Here is a 20028-nt window from a genome sequence, read left to right on the forward strand (position 1 = left end):
ATCTTCAATATTCTCCAACAGCCTGACATAAAATTGTAGAACAAATCTTTTTGGACTAAGTTGTCATTTTTCCAAACAAAGACATGTTTGGTCTTTTCAAATGATCACTTAGTTGCTAATGATAATTTTTTAAAAATAAACCTTATTTGGGCTGTAAATGACATTTTTTCTTCTAGAGGTACTAAAATTGTCACATTGACTGATGCAAAGTATTACTATCAGCCCTCTCGACACAAAAACACACAGACACAGAAACACCCCTCTCTTTCTTTTCACTTTCTCTCTCTAGAAACGATGACGAGCCCTTCTGCTTCTTCTCGCAAGGTTTCCTATCTCTCTCTCTACATCTTTTTCCCTTCTTCTATCATATACTTTACATATGTATATCTGTAATTGTATATAATTATCTGTATATACATCCCTAATTTGAACGACTCCACTCAATTTGCGAATCCCTTTGATCGAGGGGCAATTATGTATGACGATCAGTCCTTGTTGGCTATAATTGCAGGCGCTGAGCAAGATCGCAACAAATCGTCTCCAGAAGGAGCTAATGGAGTGGCAGGTCAATCCACCTGCTGGATTCAAACACAAAGTCACTGATAATCTCCAAAGGTGAGATGTTTTTCGCTATTGCGACTGCTTGAGTTTAATTTTCTTTTGATTTAAGAGCTAATAGTTTGATTTTTTGGCGTAAAGATGGGTAATTGAGGTCAACGGCGCGCCCGGGACTTTGTATTCTAATGAAACGTTCCAGCTGCAAGTTGATTTTCCTGAGCATTACCCCATGGAAGCGCCACAGGTTACATAACTTATCATGATTTATTGATTTTTTTTTGGGAATTTATTGATTATCAACTGTAGGTAATATTGGGGTTAGTGAATCAAATAGTTTAATTTCTGAATTCTGAACGAAAATTCAATTGGGTGTGTGTGTGTGTGTGTGTGTGTGTTAGGGTTTCTATATGTCTAGGTGAAGAAAGAACATCCCTTAACCCTTATGTTCATACATAGAAAAAATTGTCTACTTGTTGTATAATATATACAATGTGTTTTATTTATCAATTACCTAATAAGTGTCTTTTTTTAAGCAATTAGAATGTTAATTTCTCTTTTCGGATAACTAAACTACCATAATCTTTGATAAGTTTCTTTAAAAAGTGTCATAATGTCCCATAAAAATCTCTAGTCATATGATATGAAGTCTACTATTTTAAAGGATCACATATGACAAGACTTTCTAACATCAAGATTCAAGCCATTTTCATGTGTATGACATTCATATATGGTGGATAAAATATTCTATGTCTATATCATTTATTTAAAATCTTTGGTTTCAGGATTTTCACTTTTTTTTTTTATTTTATAATCTAACATGTTGAGTAAATGATCTCATCGTGTGTGCGTTTAGCTCTTTTCTAGGGTTTGACTTACTAGCAACGCGTATCGTTATGATTTTTTATTTTCAGATTAATGTTAATTGTTAATAAGTAATTTCTAATAATCTTTATCTTTCTTTTGGTTTATTTTGTTTTTTGACAGGTTATTTTTATTCCTCCAGCTCCACTTCATCCACACATTTATAGCAATGGCCATATTTGTTTAGGTTTGTCTCTTTACCCTTTTTTCACATCCATTTTTTTAAAAAAAAATTTATATAAGATTATTCGCGTTTTCATGAGAAAAACTAATTTTGTTTCCTAACTACGCGTTTATTTCAACATGTTTGTTTTTTATGCATCCGAAACTTAAAGTTCTACAGTAGAAACTATTTTTTTTTATAAATGGATATGTTATATAAATGCAAACAAAAATGGTAAAACCCAAGTCTTATCATGCTCTTACATTTAATTAATCATGTCCATAATTCCATATTGATCCACACTATCGAAAAAAATATAGTACGTTTTTTTTTTCTAATTTTACAGATATTTAATTTTACATTATGTTAAAAATATTTTCCAAATTCCAAATATAGTGCCTCTATTCCATGAAAATATTTTCAATGATTATAAATTTGGCATCGGTGGGTGCAGATATCTTGTACGATTCATGGTCACCCGCCATGACCGTGAGCTCTGTATGCATCAGCATCCTCTCCATGCTATCAAGCTCTTCTACTAAGGTTTGTTTCGAATTTCACATTCCCTTAAGCACTGTTTGTTACACAGTACACAGACATGACATGACATAACAAGTTGTATTATGTTTTACCTGCATCATACTTTACACAGTCCAAGACATGACATGACATGACCTGCATTAGACTTTTGTTACACAGTACAGGATATGAGACATGACATGACATGACCGGCATTAGACTTTTGTTACACGGTACAGGACATGACTGACAGAAGAGGTTGTACTGTGTTTAGATTTAGTCTGACGGATGAGTTTGTATGTGGTACAGCAACGTCCAAATGATGACGAACGCTACGTGAAGAATTGTAGGAATGGGAGGTCTCCCAAGGAGACGAGATGGTGGTTCCATGATGATAAAGTATAATGGATTATTAATGAGTAAAACTTTGTAAAACAAAGTCCAATCTTTCTCTTTGATTTAAAACCTCATGAGGTTTAGAAAGGATGGATATGGTTCCCTTTCATTTTCGTGTCTGAAAAAAAAACTAAAAAACTGAGATAAACTTTATATTTAAAACAGTTTCTAACTTAAGAGAAGATTTGGGTGAAAATTGAATGGCTTATCTTATGTACTTGTAAAGTGGTAAGCATTTATTTCTTTTCGCATGAAAATGCAAGCTCACAAAAGTTTTACAGTATTTTTTTTTCATTAGTTTTTTTTTGGAATTCGATAATATGCAAAGAAAAAGGGAATGAATATTAAAAAAGTTTATGGACAATTACAAATTGAAAAGGTTCAGGGATTTGAAAGTGTTACCGAGGAATTTACAAAGTGGAAAGGTTCATGTATTTGAAAGTATTAAAATATCAAGATATAGCTTTCTTTATAAAGGGTCCCTATTTTATTTTAAGGAGGTGTTTTTTCTATTTGAGAAATTAGTTAATCCAAATAAACTATACGGCTCATTGAGTTGTATGATAGTTACAAATATGTTATATTTTTTTATATGGATGAACCAATTTCTTAAATGAAAAATAATACATACATTAGTGACAAGAAAATACTCCACTGATAAAAAAGTATGAGATGTATTAGAAAGTATAATATTGATTTCCGTTCTTTCCTAAGAGAATATTTCATTTTTACCTTCACTAGTCATGTATGTGTGCAAAACAGCAAACAGGAAGATGCAAATTTTTATTGGAAAAATTAAGTCAATATTGTGTCAAGATTGGTTGAGGGGTTTACTTATCTTACTATTATCTATTTTTTTGCAACTTTATTTGCATGGTTCTGATTAAACAACGATCTCTATCTAACGAGGTATATTTTTGTATTAAAGTACCAAAATTCAATATCGCATTAGATATTTTCCATCATAATTCAATATCGCGATACATATTCTCCAAGCAACGTTAAGTAGGGCTCAAAGCCTTACATCCACAACACTTAAAATATAGCAATCAACTATAATATCCGAGCAATCATCTGTAAATAGCAATCAACTTAAGGTTTCAATGATGGGGATTTCCGAGAATAAAGATACAAAAGGTCTAGCTCCAATGAGTTTGAACTATAAATATAGCTTAGGCTCAAATAGATAGGTTTATTTCGACTTTATACTTGGACTATAAATATTTTTAGAATAATTTTCACTGTTAGTCCAATAAAGATTTCCTAAATATTAAAAGTTAGAGAATATACAACTATTATGTACCTAAGATTATATATGAAACCCTACAAACTGCGTAGTTTTGATCCAAATATATCCAAACTAATCGGTGATCTTTGAGTTACTATTCTTTTTAAACTCATATACCTTCCGAAACCAATCGAATCTATGTACTTTTTCTTCATTGGTCTATAAACCCAAATCATTGAAAGGCATAATTACTAATTCATATCAATTTTAAAATGGAAAGTAATATAACATAACTAAAAAAACAACATACAAATCATTTAATAAACGTTTTGATAAATGTTTTGGATATAGTTTTTCTATGGAATGACAAAATGTTTTGAGTTATATTCATTAAGAAGATTTTTTTTAATGATTTTTTGCAATAAAAGAATTATGTAATCGATCTTTTTCATTCCATAATTCGACTTAATCATTTGTATGCTTATTTAAACAAAATCCATAGAAAATAAAATTCAATTTGTTTGCTTAAAACAATGTCGTTATAAAATGTTTTGTATCTAAGCTTAAGTACATACCAACCATATATTCATTTTTTCCATGTATTAGATTATTATACTAATCTTAAAAAATATATTTCAATATATATATATATATATATATATATATATATATATATATATATATATATAATAAAACATATTAGTTATATCTTGAATATTAAGATGTATAAGATACAAAACTTTTTGTACAAATCAATTATGCATAAATAAATCATTAATACTTGAATTAAGGAAGGTTAATAAGAAATTTAATTTTGAGAAAAATAACAATTTTAAAATATTAAATTCATGTATATAAATTAATTACATTTCTTAAACTATACACCGATAATAATTAATTTACATAAAATGTATAAAAATACAATATAAATATAAGTTCTAAAAATACATATTTTATTTAAAAGTGGTAAATTTTTATTACATAATAACTAATAATAAAATCTAATAATTATTTCCCTGTAAGAAAACAATTCATCAAAAGAGTTATTTATAGCCGCTGCTTTTCGCGGGCACATATCTAGTATGTGTGCGCGTGTGTGTGTATATATATATATATATATATATATATATATATATATATATATATATATATATATATATATATATATATATATATATATATATAAAAGGTAAAAAAAAAGTCATTTCAATTTTGGAAGAGACTATATCCAAAATGAAACTAATATATTTTGTACGGATAAAGCTAAGAAAGACCATATATCCGAAATTTTTAAGGTTTGGATTTTGTTTCTTAAAAAAAGTACATACTAAAGAGATTGCAGTTTAAGAATTAAAAGTATATGTTGAAACTTATATCTAGACTAAAAGGAGTAATATAAAACAAATCAAAGGTTAGGAGTAAACGATATGTTAGATAATTTAGTTTTCTTTGTAAGTTGTTTAGATTTAGACCTAAAGTAATAACAATACAAACTACAAGGACCAAAATGGTGATGCACTCGTTCTTAAAAAATGGTATAATGTTATGGAAAAGGTAAAAGTTTATATATATATATATATATATATATATATATATATATATATATATATATATATATATATATATATATATATATATATATATATATAACAAATCTAATATACTCATAAACCACTCTTGAAATCCACCTATATTAATGACGAGACTTGAACCGTCGATCTCAAGATAGGAGGATACCTTTAGGCTAGAGGCGTTTTGATAGTTAAAGATTTTTAGTCGATGAGTATATTATATACTAGATATGAGATCTTTGTAGTACACAAGTTTATTAAAAAACACGGGTTTATTTAAAAAAAAATAAATATAAAAGTCTAAATATTTAAGAGTTTGAATTTGTAGGGAAAATAAAAGAAATATTGAATTATTAAAATTGAAATGTTCATTTCTTTTTTAAATTTAAATAAATAAACAAATGAATAATTAGGCTTTAATTTAAATTTTTTGAAATTGAAAAGAAAGTTACACTAATGAATTTGATATCAATTTATTATTACATTTATTACAATTATTACATTAAAATAGGATGCGACACTTAATAAAATGAAAAAAAAATCATAAAATGACATGTGAAAAAAATTTAATTTAAAATAATTACTAAATTATACGTAACAAAATGAATGAGAATTTGAAATATGACCAAAAAGATTTCTAATTATTATGATAGATAACGTCAAGTATGTGTGCAATAAAGCTCCCTAGACTTCTATGTTATATGTTGATGTTGATGTTCTACCATTGCCTCTCCAAAGATATAGTAAACTCATGACGAAAAGAAAAAAAAAAAAGAAAATTCGGACAATAACCAAAAAAGGAGGTTGGTTTGAAGAAAATAACCAAGAAAAAACATGTTTTGGAAAATGACCAAAGGATCCGTAGAGTACCCTCTGCGGATCCATTAGGTGCTCTGCGGATACGCTACACCTCTGCGGAATTGTTGTTTTTTTTTTTTTTTTTTTTTTTTTTTTTTTTTTTTTTCATTTTTTCGTTTATTAATTTTAATTTTTTTTTAAATACACTAATACCTTATGTGATTATGTAAATAATTTGACAAAAAAGTTAAAAGTAATGAACCTATGTTTGATATCAGTCCACATAACTGTTTGTGAATACACAGAACTGTTATCAGCATATCAGTATACACCTCTGCGGATCAATGTACACCTCTACGGATCAGTGTACAGCTCTACGGATCAATGTATAAATTGTCATATTTGGAATACTAGCATTTGATTGTGCTATTTACATACTACACCTATTAAAACAAAACAAACATGAGATATCCAACAATTAGAGCAACTACCAACAACTTGTACTGTCACACCCCCAAACCTGAACGGCGAAAACATTCGGTGGCGGAGGACGTCATGTACAGTATCATAACAAATGAATAGGAAAGAAAGTACACACCACCATAATATAAATTTGAAAAGTTTACATGATTGTTGTATTACATTTTTCAAAAGTCAAAATACAATATGATGTTCCAAAAGATGTTCCTAACGCCAGAGCATTAGTCCCCAAAAGTAGTTGCTAACCTGGTGTTTAGCGATTCCCTGATAATACAAGTTATTTCAAAGAAAAAGTGTCAACAATTAAGTTGGTGAGTTCATAAATAGTTATTTGTGTAAATGTATGACATTCGAAAGTTCACGTTTGTTTTCTAGAAAATCCGATATTTTCTTATAAAATGAGTTATGAATTGTTGTTTGTATGAAATGAATGTATTGAACCAGGAAAATCCTATATTTTCCTAAAAGTGAGAAGCAGACTTAAATTCCTAACTTGTAAGTAAATATGTCATGCTTAAAATGATGATGTCTAGTTTTATTAGTGAACAAAACTATAGGAAGCTTGTATTTCCACGTAAAAATAATTGTAATATTACTTTTCCCGTAAAAACATAATACCATAATAATTGTCTATCCTGTGAGTTTTCATAACCGTACTATGATGGATTTGCATGTAGCGACGTTCTTTAGGCGTCGAAATGTTATGAAACTTGTCACCCTTAACCTGTCAGTCCGGCTGTAGCTAACAACCAGGGTGCGGGATCATCAGTCCCGTATAGATCTATACACACTTATCACGTTCTCCGGACGGAGACTCTGGTTATAAAACAGGGATTTCTTGTATACCTTGATAGGTACGATGAAGACGAATGACCAAGGTTCTAAACAACGTAAGGCGTGGCTTGACGGCAAGGTAAAAGTTAAGCCATGACAAGCCTTGGCGAGCCATGACGTTTTTCAAGGCGTGACTATATTATATACATTAAAAGATATAAATCATATAATTATTGAATTTTATCAAGTATATGAAGTTTTTAGAAGTGTTTTATTAATGTCAAATAGAAAAAAGTTAACACAAACTCATTTATTTTAGGCCCGATAAAAAAACAAAACAAAAAAAAACAAAAAACCCGCGCCTTGAAAAAAACTCGCGCCATAACGCGATAAAGCGCGCCTTGACACGTTATTTGGGTGTCACGCTTCACAAACCCGCCTTGGACGTTTTCGTAATGGCTACATCACGCATCGCGCCATGGCACACCTTGAGGCGCGTCATGGTGTGCTTTTTAGAACCATGCAAATGACTCACATATTCTCAATTAAGTCACGTATTTTTGAAATGAATGTGTTTGTGTCCGAAATGATTACCCTTTTTACTATGTTGATAAAGGTATAATAATGATTTGTATTTAATTATATAAAAGTAATGTTATAGTTGAAATGGTTACCCTTGTCAAGATGCGTTATGCCAACATATAAATAAAGCATATTTTTATTTCAAACATATTTCATCCTGAGAGGGTAAAGTGGTATCGTAAGATGCTTTGCATGCTAACCTTGGAGGCAGTTTCTTGCATTAGACGAGCTCATAGACATTGTATTGAAGAATTGAAGTGGTAAGAAAGAAATGAATGAGGTCCAAATTGGGGTTTTTGACACATCACTTAAGAACTGTTTTCTGCGGATCATTGCACACATCTGCGGATCAGTGCACACCTCTAAGGAACAGTGTACACCTTTGCGGATTACCAAACAACTCTACGGAATAAGTAATATAAAATCACTTTACCATGCGTATCCTTTCATCGATTCTGTACCATTTCTTCTTGATTTCATTTTTTAAAAAAATTAACCCTTATATTTTCTGCCATAATGGCTTCCATACCATAGAGCGTTGAGGATAACCTTCGTCTAACTCGTGCATATATTAATATCCATGAGACCACCACGGTGAATGATCCAAGTTATTAGATGCATTTAACTTATGTCTTCAACGCTGACCCTCAAATTGCCCCAGAAAACTACCACAACACCGTTGACATCACAACAAAATGGTATGAATTAAAAACAGAAGTCTTGATTTTCAACAATCTTTATACCAAAATTGATGACACATGTCCGAATGAAGATGAGGAAGTTATCCTGGACGCGGCTAAAGCAGAATACATATCCATTAGTGACGGGTTAGAATTCGAGTTTGAAGGCCTTTGGAATCTATTAAAAGATCTCTCGTATTTTTAATTTTTATTGTGTTTGTAGAAGGATATTTTAATGTAGTTTGTTTTTATTAGGTTATTTATATGCACCGGTTTGTATTACGTTATTTATATGTATTTGATTTGTATTAGGTTATTTACGAAACCAGTTGAGTTAACTTCTACTTTATTCCATAGAACATAAAATACAAAACAATACAAATACATGGAAAACATACATCAGTAGCAAACATATTACATAAAACATTTCACATAAAAAACCCTTCTACATGAAATACTGGTGGTTCTTAACTAGATTCCAAGCGTCCACATACTCGAAGTGTTTTCCCTCATGCTCGAAAATGTAATGACATAAGATCATTTCTACAAGAGCTTCCTCGTTTGAGTAATAATAATTAATACTATTTTTAAGATGATGATACCATCGATTGAACCATGTGATTTCGTTCTTTAACTCCAACCATTTACTAAGAATATCTACTTGTATCCGATATTCTCCTTGTCCAAATGAAAGGTTGAACATGCCTATTATGCGGGTCCATTCATCACCTCCAAGGTAATCAGGGGTAACCATTGTTGTTTCACCTTCAAAAATGTTCAACCAACATCGTATTATAACCATCACCTCTCTTGTCGTCCATGGACGTGGAGTATCGGCCGACGATGTTGCATTCGTAGAAGTTGGTGCATTGGAGGTCATTTTTATATTTTTCAATACTTGGGTGAGTTGATACAATATTTAACTGCTATGAAAATTTATACACTGATCCGTAGATGTGTACACTGATCCGCAAAGGTGTACATTGATCCGCTAATAACAGTTCTGTGGATTCCCAAACAGTTATGTGAAATTGTGGACTGATATCGAACATAAGTTCATTATTTTTAACCTTTTTTTGTCAAATTATTACATAATCACATAAGGTATTAGTGTATTTAAAAAAAATTAATATTAATAAATGAAAATGAACGAAAAAAAAAAACGAAAAAACGAAAAAAAATCAAAAAATCAAAAAACAGCAATTCTGCAGAGGTGTAGCAGATCCGCAGAGCATCTAATGGATCCGTAGAGGGTGCTCCGCGGATCCTGTGGTTATCTTCCAAAATATGTTTTTCATTGGTTATTTTCTTCAAATCATCTTCCCTTTTTGGTTATTATCCGAATTTTCTTAAGAAAAAATAGGTCCAAAAGACATAAATATAATAAAAATTAAATCGAAAATAGACATATTATTATAAAATTCACTATTAATATTTAAAAACACAAATATAGTCAAAACATTACAAAAACAACTAATTTAAAGAAAAATATTACTCCTAACATTTTTAGATAAATTACTTTTTTCTCTATATAATTATAGAATTTTGGATATTTTAGAGACATGAGCCCTGAACGGTCGTCCGGGTTGTCCACTGTCAGAGTCGGCCTGAGTTCTACAATGATCCAACGTAACCATCCCAATTTTTTCGTATATCTAAGGTTTTGTGATATATTTAATTACGTTATTCCTCCAAACAGTCTAGCTAGCGTTGTAAACAATGGATAATTACGAATTTAAGCAGAAAAATAAAAATGTTTTAACGGATATTGTTTTGGGAATAAGAACATCATATTCAATATTAAATCTCACAGCATATCTGTTTTTTCAAAGAAATTGTAAATATAATTATTTAGATGACCTTCCGTAGATGACTTCTATTGGCAACTTTTTCCTACCAATATTCAGTAGAATGATCTAAGCAACAGCTAAAAAATACTGAATGTCTTTAAGTACAACTTAAAAGACATACTCAATGTTTGGTTTGTTTTATTTTAATATTTAGTAAATATTATTTATCGTTAAAAATAAATATCGGAGTACGCTTTAATGAAAGTATTTGGATATGAAATACACTTTAATAATGAAAAGTACACACTTACATAGCAAGAGCTAACACATATTCTCTCTACTTATAATATTTAAAAAAGTAAAACTGATCAATATCGATTGTTATTGAATGAGAAACTTGCTCATCATAATCAGTATTCCGTATATTATTATTTACGCGACCAAAAACGTAGCTTTGTCTTGAAAATTTTCGGGATAATGCCCATAGTACTTGATTTTAGACACTACCACGAAAAATATTCATTGTATAGAAAACTTGTATACTATATGTATAAAAATATTTTATTATCAACCATGCTTGATCAGCAATTTGCAATTTGGATGCTAAAAGGTCAAACTGTAGGCTACATCATTAATTAATGCAATCACAAACCAAATTGATAATCCTCTTTGCCTTTAAAACCACCAACACATTGAAGGAAAGAAATAAATTCATTTTGATAGATATCGATCGAAATGGGTTTCACTAGTAATCTTGGGTTATCACTTTTCCTACTATCACTGTTTTTGAAAGGTTCGATGGGTCAATCAGGGTGCACGAATGTTCTCATTGGAATGGCTCCATGTCTAAACTATGTTACGGGAAGTTCCAAAACACCATCTTCTTCTTGTTGTTCATCTCTTGCAAATGTTGTTAAATCACAACCACAGTGCCTTTGCACTGCTCTTGATGGTAGCACTATGGCGTCACTAGGAATCAGTATCAACAAAACTATCGCATTAGCACTTCCAGCTTCATGCCATGTGAAGACCCCACCTGTTAGTCGATGTGGTGGTATGTATAATGTATTGATAGACTTGTATATATATATATATATATATATATATATATATATATATATATATATATATATATATATATATATATATATATATATATATATATATATATATATATTTACATGTTTATCTTATTGTTGTAATGATATATTTCGTACTTTGATACTTATAACTATTGTTACTATATATAATCAGGTGGAAATAATGCACCGGTGATGGCTCCAGTTAGATCTCCCGAACAGTCACATGGTGAATACTTGAAAGGACCTTCACCAGCGAGCATATTTTTCGAAGGTATGAGTTCATATGATGTTTATATATATTATGCTTATAACAAGATATATATATATATATATATATATATATATATATATATATATATATATATATATATATATATATATATATATATATATATATATATATATATATATATATATATATATATTTATAACTATAAAGCAAATCCAACGTGGTGATATTAACTTTTGTACATGATATGTAAACAGGATCCAAACAAGTTATGTCAACCGGTGAAACATCTGATGTTGCTTGTTTACGTAAGTATATGCACCACATGGTCTTATCAGGTATTGTGGTCATGGTGGGTTTGTTGCCTTGAAGGCTTGAACCATTAGCACAATATCTAAGTGACTCGATCCTTTGGAGATCTACTATATGTAAAAAAATAAATGATGTGTGTTTGCAATTATGTGTTGTTTGTTGTTTTCTTTTCATGTCATCTATTAAGCATGTAATGTTGTTTTGAGTATTTGTAATCGATGTTTCTTCCATGCACGAGTCTCCTCTTGTATTGTATGGTGAAATTTGGTTCCATTTTATATAATTAGTGAGCAATTTTAAATCCGTCACGTGTTGTATCATTATTTCCCATTTCTTATCATTGTTTTATATTCTTCTTTAAACTGTAAGAGCTCAACTTCACCTCATTTTTTGCAGTCTTTAATTTGTTCCTAAGATGACATTTTTATGGGCTTCTCAACTCCTAATAAATTAATATGGTTCGACACACCCTTAGCTATTAAGAAATAAAATTTTTGTATGTTTATTAGTATAATGATCATAATACATCTTTATTGTTTAACAATGATACTGATACATTCTTTGTGTAAATAGTAAAAAAAAAACCATAAATAACCTAATATAGTATTTAATTTTTTGTAAATAAATATATAAATTTTTATTTTGATATATTTTACTTATGAATATTAATATATTTTACTTATAATTTAAGCCTTAAGGAACAAATCATGTATATACTTTTTTGACATACAAATTGAATTCAAACCCAAAACCTTTTCTGTTAAGGAACAAATACAAAATCTTCTATTTGATTCGCTGCCATACGATTTCTTTTTGTTTGATAATTAAGGTGGAGTGTAGGAAATCTCATATGTATCTTGGGTTTTGAGAGCAAATAGCAGTGGATTTATGCGAATGTACAAATAACTGATGCATAATTTATGCATCAGCAGCTTGTAATTGACATCTTCATCACCTTTGTAGTACAAGTCTTGTAATTATTTGTAGCTGTAGTAAAATGCTTTAGTCTTCGAATATATCAAGCTTCTCCCCCATACGTCAATATTCATTTAAGATTATTTTGTCCGATATCCATACGTCAAAAATTCATGAAAAACATTTTAAATAAATAACTAAATAAATATCGTGACTGTATTTGTGACCCTATATAACCAAAAGTTTATGTTAAGGGATATATATATGAATTCAAAAACTCGACCATGCACTAACTCAAAAATATATTTTAATAATTAAAAAGCAATATTAAATCATACATAATTTTATCTGAATTTAATAACATTATCTAGACATCTATTATAACAAAAATAAGATAATTTTATCACATGTCAATCTCTAATGAGTTATAACATTTGTTATTTTGTGATATTTTTTAATAAATAATAAATAATATCTACATGTCAATTTATGTTTTTTTTTTTTTTTTTTAAAATTAAAAATTTACATAATACTTATACTTATATAAGTATTAAATATAATAAATATGATAGTAAATTGCAATTAATATGTTTCTTCATTAATTCCTAATTTCAAAATTTTATTTAAAAAAAATACTTATTGTTTACATTTTAATACTTTATTTTTTTAATCAACTCGTGTAATATACTTGGATTTTACACCTAATATTTAATATAAATCAATATCCAACAAAAATGGAAATATATTTATGTGTTAATAAAAACAGATACATATTAGATGGATATTATTTCATCTTTTTTGTATACGTTCTTCGTAATTATAACATGTCAATTTTAATATAGATCGTTATCTAATAAAAATCGAAATACACTTTTTTGTATACGTTCACAAATGGAGCACACTCAACTACAATTTGTTTAGAAAAATCTAAAAAAAAACTTTTATAGATACTTATTTTTGTCGGGTCATGGGACGTAAATTGGGTCAAAACCGCAGTCTAAGAAAACAATTTTTTAGACGATGCGGTATGAGCCAACAACCAGAAGCAACCGGATGATATGACACACGAAAACGTCTAAAACTTTCTAAAACACTTTCTTCAATTGTTCTAAATTTATTTTCAAAAACCACAAGTTCACCAAATATAATAAAGTCGGTATTAAAGTCACCAAATATAATAAAGTCACTCAGGTGTGAATTCATGAGCATGACTAATTGATTCCATAGCTCTTTTTTCCTCTGTCGTTCTTATGGCGCATACACATTAATTAATTACAAAAAAATCTTCCAATTCAACAAAATCTGCTAACCTTCAACAATGACATAATTATCCATAAACAAAACTTTTTTTATTTTATTTTTTTAATTCGTTGGATCCCAAACAGTAAGAATCCCACCTGACCTTTGATGTGTACAAATACATACAAAACTCTATTTTCTTTTTATCATAAGCGACGCAATGAAATGCCAAAATACTCCAAAAGTAATTTAGATGCAAATATAGTTTATTTATCAAAACTTACGAATAAAACTTTTATAGATTGCAATGTCATTATCAATTGATCTTTATTTCTGATTGGTCTTGACATAGTTTTTTTTATCAAATAACAAATTGTTGTGTAAAAAGTAGTTAAATCAATAATACGTAAGGACGTCCTTTTTGAGCTTTTGATCATTTTTAAATAACTAAACACTAAAATAATTCTTATCACCTTATTATGTTTTGTTAAATACATTTCTCATAGCGAATAAACTCAATATCCAGAATAGTTATTGTTACTCTTTTAAATATTTTAAATTATTGTTACTCTTTTAAATATTTAAATACTAGTTGTGAGACCCGTATATTATACGGGTTGATTAAAACAAAATGTTAAGTATGAACGATTAAATAGAAATTTTATTTGAATTTGAAATTGAAATAAATGAAAATTATGAGAAAAAAAACATGCAAAAAATAAATAAATTAAAATTATATGTTTAGTTATAACAAAATGTTAAACATAAAGGTTTAAACTGTAAATTTATTTGAAATTGAATTTGAAATTTAAAATTTAAAATTTGAAATTAATAGTCATTATGATAGGTTTAATTTATGGAAACTAAATTAATGATATATTGAAAATAAAAATTAAAGTAATGACAAGTGGAAAATAAATATATCTCAAATTATAACAAAATGACATGTGACTAATTTTATGAGAGAAGGACATATGGCAAAGTGATTTTCATTTATTAAGGTACATGATTTTTCCTAATAAGCATTTTAAAGTTCAAATTTCTTTAACAAAAAAAAAAGAAACTATTTACAAGGATATTCTTAAAAAAAGTTAAATTAAGAATTTGACAAAAACTAATAACATCATGAATTGATCAATAATCTTTAAGTTTTTAATCCGTTTATCAAATTAAACGATAACAATGACTCACTCAACCGGCATGTTCTCTACTTCTTCTCTCACTGAATCAAACAAAACCGTCGACAAATAACGCTCCCCAAAGCTCGGAAAAATCACCTGCTCATTTTATAAACAATTAAATTCAAGAAAAAAAACGTGACCTTATTTTTGAAAAATAAAGAAACAAATCTTGAAATGGCAAATTGAAAAAAATTAATGATTATCTTACAACAATGAGCTTTCCGGCATATTCCGGCCGTTTCCCTATTCTGATTGCCGCCGCCGCTGCCGCCCCGGATGAAATTCCGACCTACCGGAGTTGCAGACAGTAAATGAAAGTACATTGTTATTTCTTGAAGTACAAAAAAAAAAAAAATTGAAGGAATAAATTTGTAATATTCTTTATGAACATACCAATAAACCTTCTTTTAGTGCAAGAAGTTTAGCAGTTTCAATGGCTTCTTCACTAGATATCTTAAAAAAATCCAAACACACGAGATAACAAGCAATTTTTATAAGTACAATATCTTAATAAGAAATAATAGAACAATATGATCGGATAGATTTGTCAAAGTACAATGTGTTGAATAAGAAAAAAAAAGTTAAAATAAACAAAAGTACACTATTTCTTGCATTTAGCCATATAAACAAGTTACATGCTCACCATTATAACTTCATCAAGAATACTAACATCCAAAACATCAGGAATAACACCAGCACCAATTCCTTGGATCTTATGAGGTCCTAAAACACATAATAAACACCATTTATAACACATTCAAAAATCATAAAAGGCGAATGTAGTTTTTAAAAAAATAAAATACACCTACCAGGTTTTCCACCATTTAGAACGGCACTTTCAGCTGGCTCTACACCATATACCTAAATTCAAATCATGTCACGTTTATCTAAGAGTAAATTACACGAATGGTCCCTATGGTTGGAGTAATTTGCGCGTTTGGTCCCTAACTTATTTTTTTAACTCGGAAAGTCCTTAATGTTTGTTTTTGTTACGCGCTTGGTCCCTACTGTTTGTTTTTGTTATGCGATTGGTCCCTGACTTATCTAAAAAAACTATTATTTAAATAGGAAAAAATTGTAGGATAGGTAAGGTAAAGTGAGGGGGTTGGGGTGTGTTTATTTAAATATTTTAAAAAATCAAGGGCAAAATAGTTTTTTTAGATAAGACATGGACCAAACGTGTAACAAAAACAAACAGTAGGGACCTTCCAAGTTAAAAAAATAAGTTAGGGACCAAATACACAAATTACCCTAAACCATAGGGACCATTCGTGTAATTTACTCTTTATCTAACGATAAAGTTACTTTTGTTACATCAGACCAGACTAGACTAGACTACTATAGACCGGACAGGACTGGACTTGATTAGACTGGACAAGACTGACATCTGTCCTACATATAAAATATATTTTTAGGACATATAAAATATATTTTTTGTCTTATTGACATCAGTCTGGGATCTAGTCCAACTGTTCACCTTTATGTTGACATTTTTCTCCTTAAGAAACTTCCCGACACCCGTCACAGTACCACCCGTCCCTACGCCGGAAACAAAAGCATCAACTTTCCCTTTAGACCCGTCCCATATCTCCGGGCCCGTTGTTTCATAATGAATCTACAAAATTACATATCCACATAAAAAGTCAAAAATACCCTTTTCGAGATATCATAAGAAAGAAATATTTACCTTTGGGTTTGCAGGGTTTTCAAATTGCTTAAGGAAGTAGCTATTGGGTGTTTTCAATACTATTTCTTCCACTTTTTGAAAAAAATCCTGGATGCCTTTGGATGCATCCATGATGCGTAATTCAGCTCCAAAAGCTCGCATAACAATTCTTCTTTCGATGCTGTATGTTGATGGCATCGCTATTATAAGTTTGTAACCTCGAGTTGCTGCAATGAAGGCCAATCCTATCCCTGTATTGCCACTTGTCGCCTCCACAAGAACAGTCTTTATAAAAAAGAAAACATTAATCGGCTTATTAACAATTTAATCAAGATTAGTATAAAAAGGTAAAAGTATGTTCATATAATCATATCTAACCTTCCCAGGGGTAATCAGACCCTTCTCTTCTGCGTCTTTTATCATACTAAGTGCAATTCTATTTGTTCAAGATGATCAAATCAAAACAAATAACAAAAAGTTATGGAGTCAACGAAAAGAAAGAAAATTGACCTGTCTTTTACACTCGAACAGGGTTCCATGGTTTCTAACTTCGCAGCGATACGAGCACCACAACCATCCACGATCTTGTTAAGATAAACCATTGGAGTGTTTCCTATTAACTGCAGGGATGAAAACGATTGAAGTGATTCGATTTAATGGAAATTAAATGAGTAAGATTTATAAGGAATTGGTTTACTTCGGTTACATCTTCTGCAATTCCGATGGATTCCATGTTTTTTTGAGGTTACTGAATGATGATTAGAGGAAAGAAGTTAGCAAATTCGATCAACAACACAGAAATGTCATAGATAATTAAGTACAGAAGCTTTGAGCACAATATGAAAATTAGTTTTTTGACTACAATACAGAAGCTTTTATCAAATTGACCAACAACACATGAATGTTAATCAAATAGCTAACCAGAAAGTCCTGAAATTTATCATGTTCGAGAGAAAATATTGCATCAAAACAAATTCGATCAAAAACCCACAAAAATCAGAAGCCAAAACAACATAAAAGAACACCAGAATCGAAAATTCCCAATCTTTCCCAGAGTTCTAAAGAAAATCAACACAAGTCAAAGTGAACACGTCGAACAATCCATACCTAAAGAAAAATCAGTTCCTTTGTGGTATTTAACCAATGGATTACACATTTACACTCGAGAATAAGTCGAAAATTAAGTGAAACATTGTACCTTTTAAATTTTAGGAGAATATTGTTGGACAAAGGCCACAGAGATGGGTAGAAAAACTAGAAATGGGATTGACTTTATCTGGGTTTTGAAGGGCGTGGCTCCAAAATCTTGGACTGAATCTTTGATTATAAAAATGATGGCCGGTAGCCGGAGGACCAGTACCAGTCCGGCCGGAAAGCATGAATGGATCTTGAACCGGTTTTTGACCAAGAGGTCAAAATGACCAAAAGATAAAAGGCGACGTACGAAAGATATGATAATAATTGTCTGCCAGTGGTTCCAAAAGTATGATCCAAAAGTAATTGTACGAATTAGATGGTTTTTTGTTTTTTTTTTTATGTGTTATTCATATAGGATTTTCTAACATATGTTAAAGAAGATAAAGACACACGTATCAAATACTCACACAGAATATTGAGAGAATATTAATTATGAAGAATATTATCGTAATTAAATATAAAATTTATTAATTATAAAAAGTATTTTATATAATTAATGTTTTTTATATTTAATTATAATAATATTTTTCATTTTTATGTGTATTCTTCGGACACATTAAAAAATCTCTTTAAATATGCCAATATTGTGTCCTGTTTATATTACCACACAATTTTAAGATAAAGATAAAAGATTCGAAGCATCTTTTTGATTCTTTAGGTGAGTGACACAAATATATGAGGTCAATAGGCTTCCCTCAAATTTGTAACTAGAGTAACTTTTTAGCCGGTGGTAAGTTTATCGGCATGGCTTTTTTTTTTTTATTTATTTATTTATTTATTTTTTTTATTTTTTATCAGCTACTCTATTTCTTCAGTGGTGAGTTGTAACACCCATAAAAATCATGCCAATTTAAAACTTTTTAAATCATTCAAAAACCAATAATTATTACAATTTTTTTTTTCAAAACGTTTTCGTGTCAGAGTATCCGAGAACCAAATCACAAAAATATAAAGAGGTGCACGATCACGCCTTCATCTTCCTGCGATCATCAGAAGTACCTAAAACAAAATCCACAACTGTAACTCCCAAAACTTAGTAAGTTACCAAAATACCAACGCGTACAATCATAATCATATCATATAAACAAACAACATGCATAATAAGCCATCAGCCTGACTGGATCGCCTTATAGGGCCATCAGTCTATCTGGACCGCTCTCCGAGCCATTGGCATGCCTGGACCGTCTCTAAGGGCCTTCAGCCTATCCGGACCGCTCGTCGGGCCTTCGACCTGAATAGTATGCCCTCTCGGGCCTGCAGTCTATCCGGTCCGCCCTAGGTATGTTGGCCTTTAGCATAAAGCAGGTTCACCTCAACCCAACCCCCAAATCAAACAATCATGTGTACATAAATATCATACGCTAGCATATATAACAGTCAAACCGATCTAACAAATCACTAATCATAGCATCATCCTATATACCAAGATACCGACCTAACAGGTCACTAACATAGCATCATCTTATATACTAGGATACCAACCTAATAGGTCACTAGCATAGCATCATCATATATACCAGTATACCGACCTAACAAGTCACTAGCATATCAGCATGCAATAAACCCAGTTACAAATTTGAAAAGAACTGGCATTGGTGCCTTCGACCCTGTTAGTATAGTGAGGACAACTTACCTCACAAGTAGCTTAGGATGCTAAATGTCAAACTCCCCAAATACAACCCCAAACTCAATCACCTACATCCACCAATGATGCACTTTCATAAATTCCCAAATTACTAAAATACCCCCAGAAGTCAAACTGCTCAACCCTTGGTAAAAGTCAAATTCAACGGTCAAGGTCAACAAT

The 20028-nt window shown here is 30.1% G+C and overlaps 3 protein-coding genes across 3 annotated transcripts; 2 read left to right on the forward strand and 1 right to left on the reverse strand.

Annotated features, from left to right (window-relative positions):
- The first annotated feature begins 209 nt into the window (after positions 1 to 209).
- On the forward strand, positions 210 to 2754 carry LOC111881613 (probable ubiquitin-conjugating enzyme E2 18). The gene is made up of 6 exons (XM_023878017.3): positions 210 to 324; positions 512 to 615; positions 700 to 802; positions 1543 to 1606; positions 2037 to 2125; positions 2411 to 2754. The coding sequence occupies exons 1-6, from the start codon at positions 295 to 297 to the stop codon at positions 2504 to 2506; spliced, it is 486 nt and encodes a 161-aa protein (XP_023733785.1). The 5' UTR covers positions 210 to 294; the 3' UTR covers positions 2507 to 2754.
- Positions 2755 to 11081: 8327 nt separating this feature from the next.
- Positions 11082 to 12326, forward strand: LOC111881604 (non-specific lipid transfer protein GPI-anchored 5-like). Its single transcript, XM_052771419.1, has 3 exons — positions 11082 to 11454; positions 11655 to 11753; positions 11969 to 12326. The coding sequence occupies exons 1-3, from the start codon at positions 11136 to 11138 to the stop codon at positions 12079 to 12081; spliced, it is 531 nt and encodes a 176-aa protein (XP_052627379.1). The 5' UTR covers positions 11082 to 11135; the 3' UTR covers positions 12082 to 12326.
- Positions 12327 to 15255: 2929 nt separating this feature from the next.
- LOC111881600 (cysteine synthase) lies at positions 15256 to 18516 on the reverse strand. Its single transcript, XM_023878004.3, has 11 exons — positions 18223 to 18516; positions 17722 to 17772; positions 17535 to 17644; positions 17403 to 17460; positions 17046 to 17309; positions 16836 to 16973; positions 16168 to 16219; positions 16002 to 16081; positions 15752 to 15811; positions 15567 to 15647; positions 15256 to 15454 (listed from the first exon to the last, which is right to left on the reverse strand). The coding sequence occupies exons 2-11, from the start codon at positions 17755 to 17757 to the stop codon at positions 15365 to 15367; spliced, it is 969 nt and encodes a 322-aa protein (XP_023733772.1). The 5' UTR covers positions 17758 to 17772; positions 18223 to 18516; the 3' UTR covers positions 15256 to 15364.
- Positions 18517 to 20028: the final 1512 nt, after the last annotated feature.

Source organism: Lactuca sativa, chromosome 4, assembly GCF_002870075.4.
Source record: "Lactuca sativa cultivar Salinas chromosome 4, Lsat_Salinas_v11, whole genome shotgun sequence".
Taxonomy (NCBI): Eukaryota; Viridiplantae; Streptophyta; class Magnoliopsida; order Asterales; family Asteraceae; genus Lactuca; species Lactuca sativa.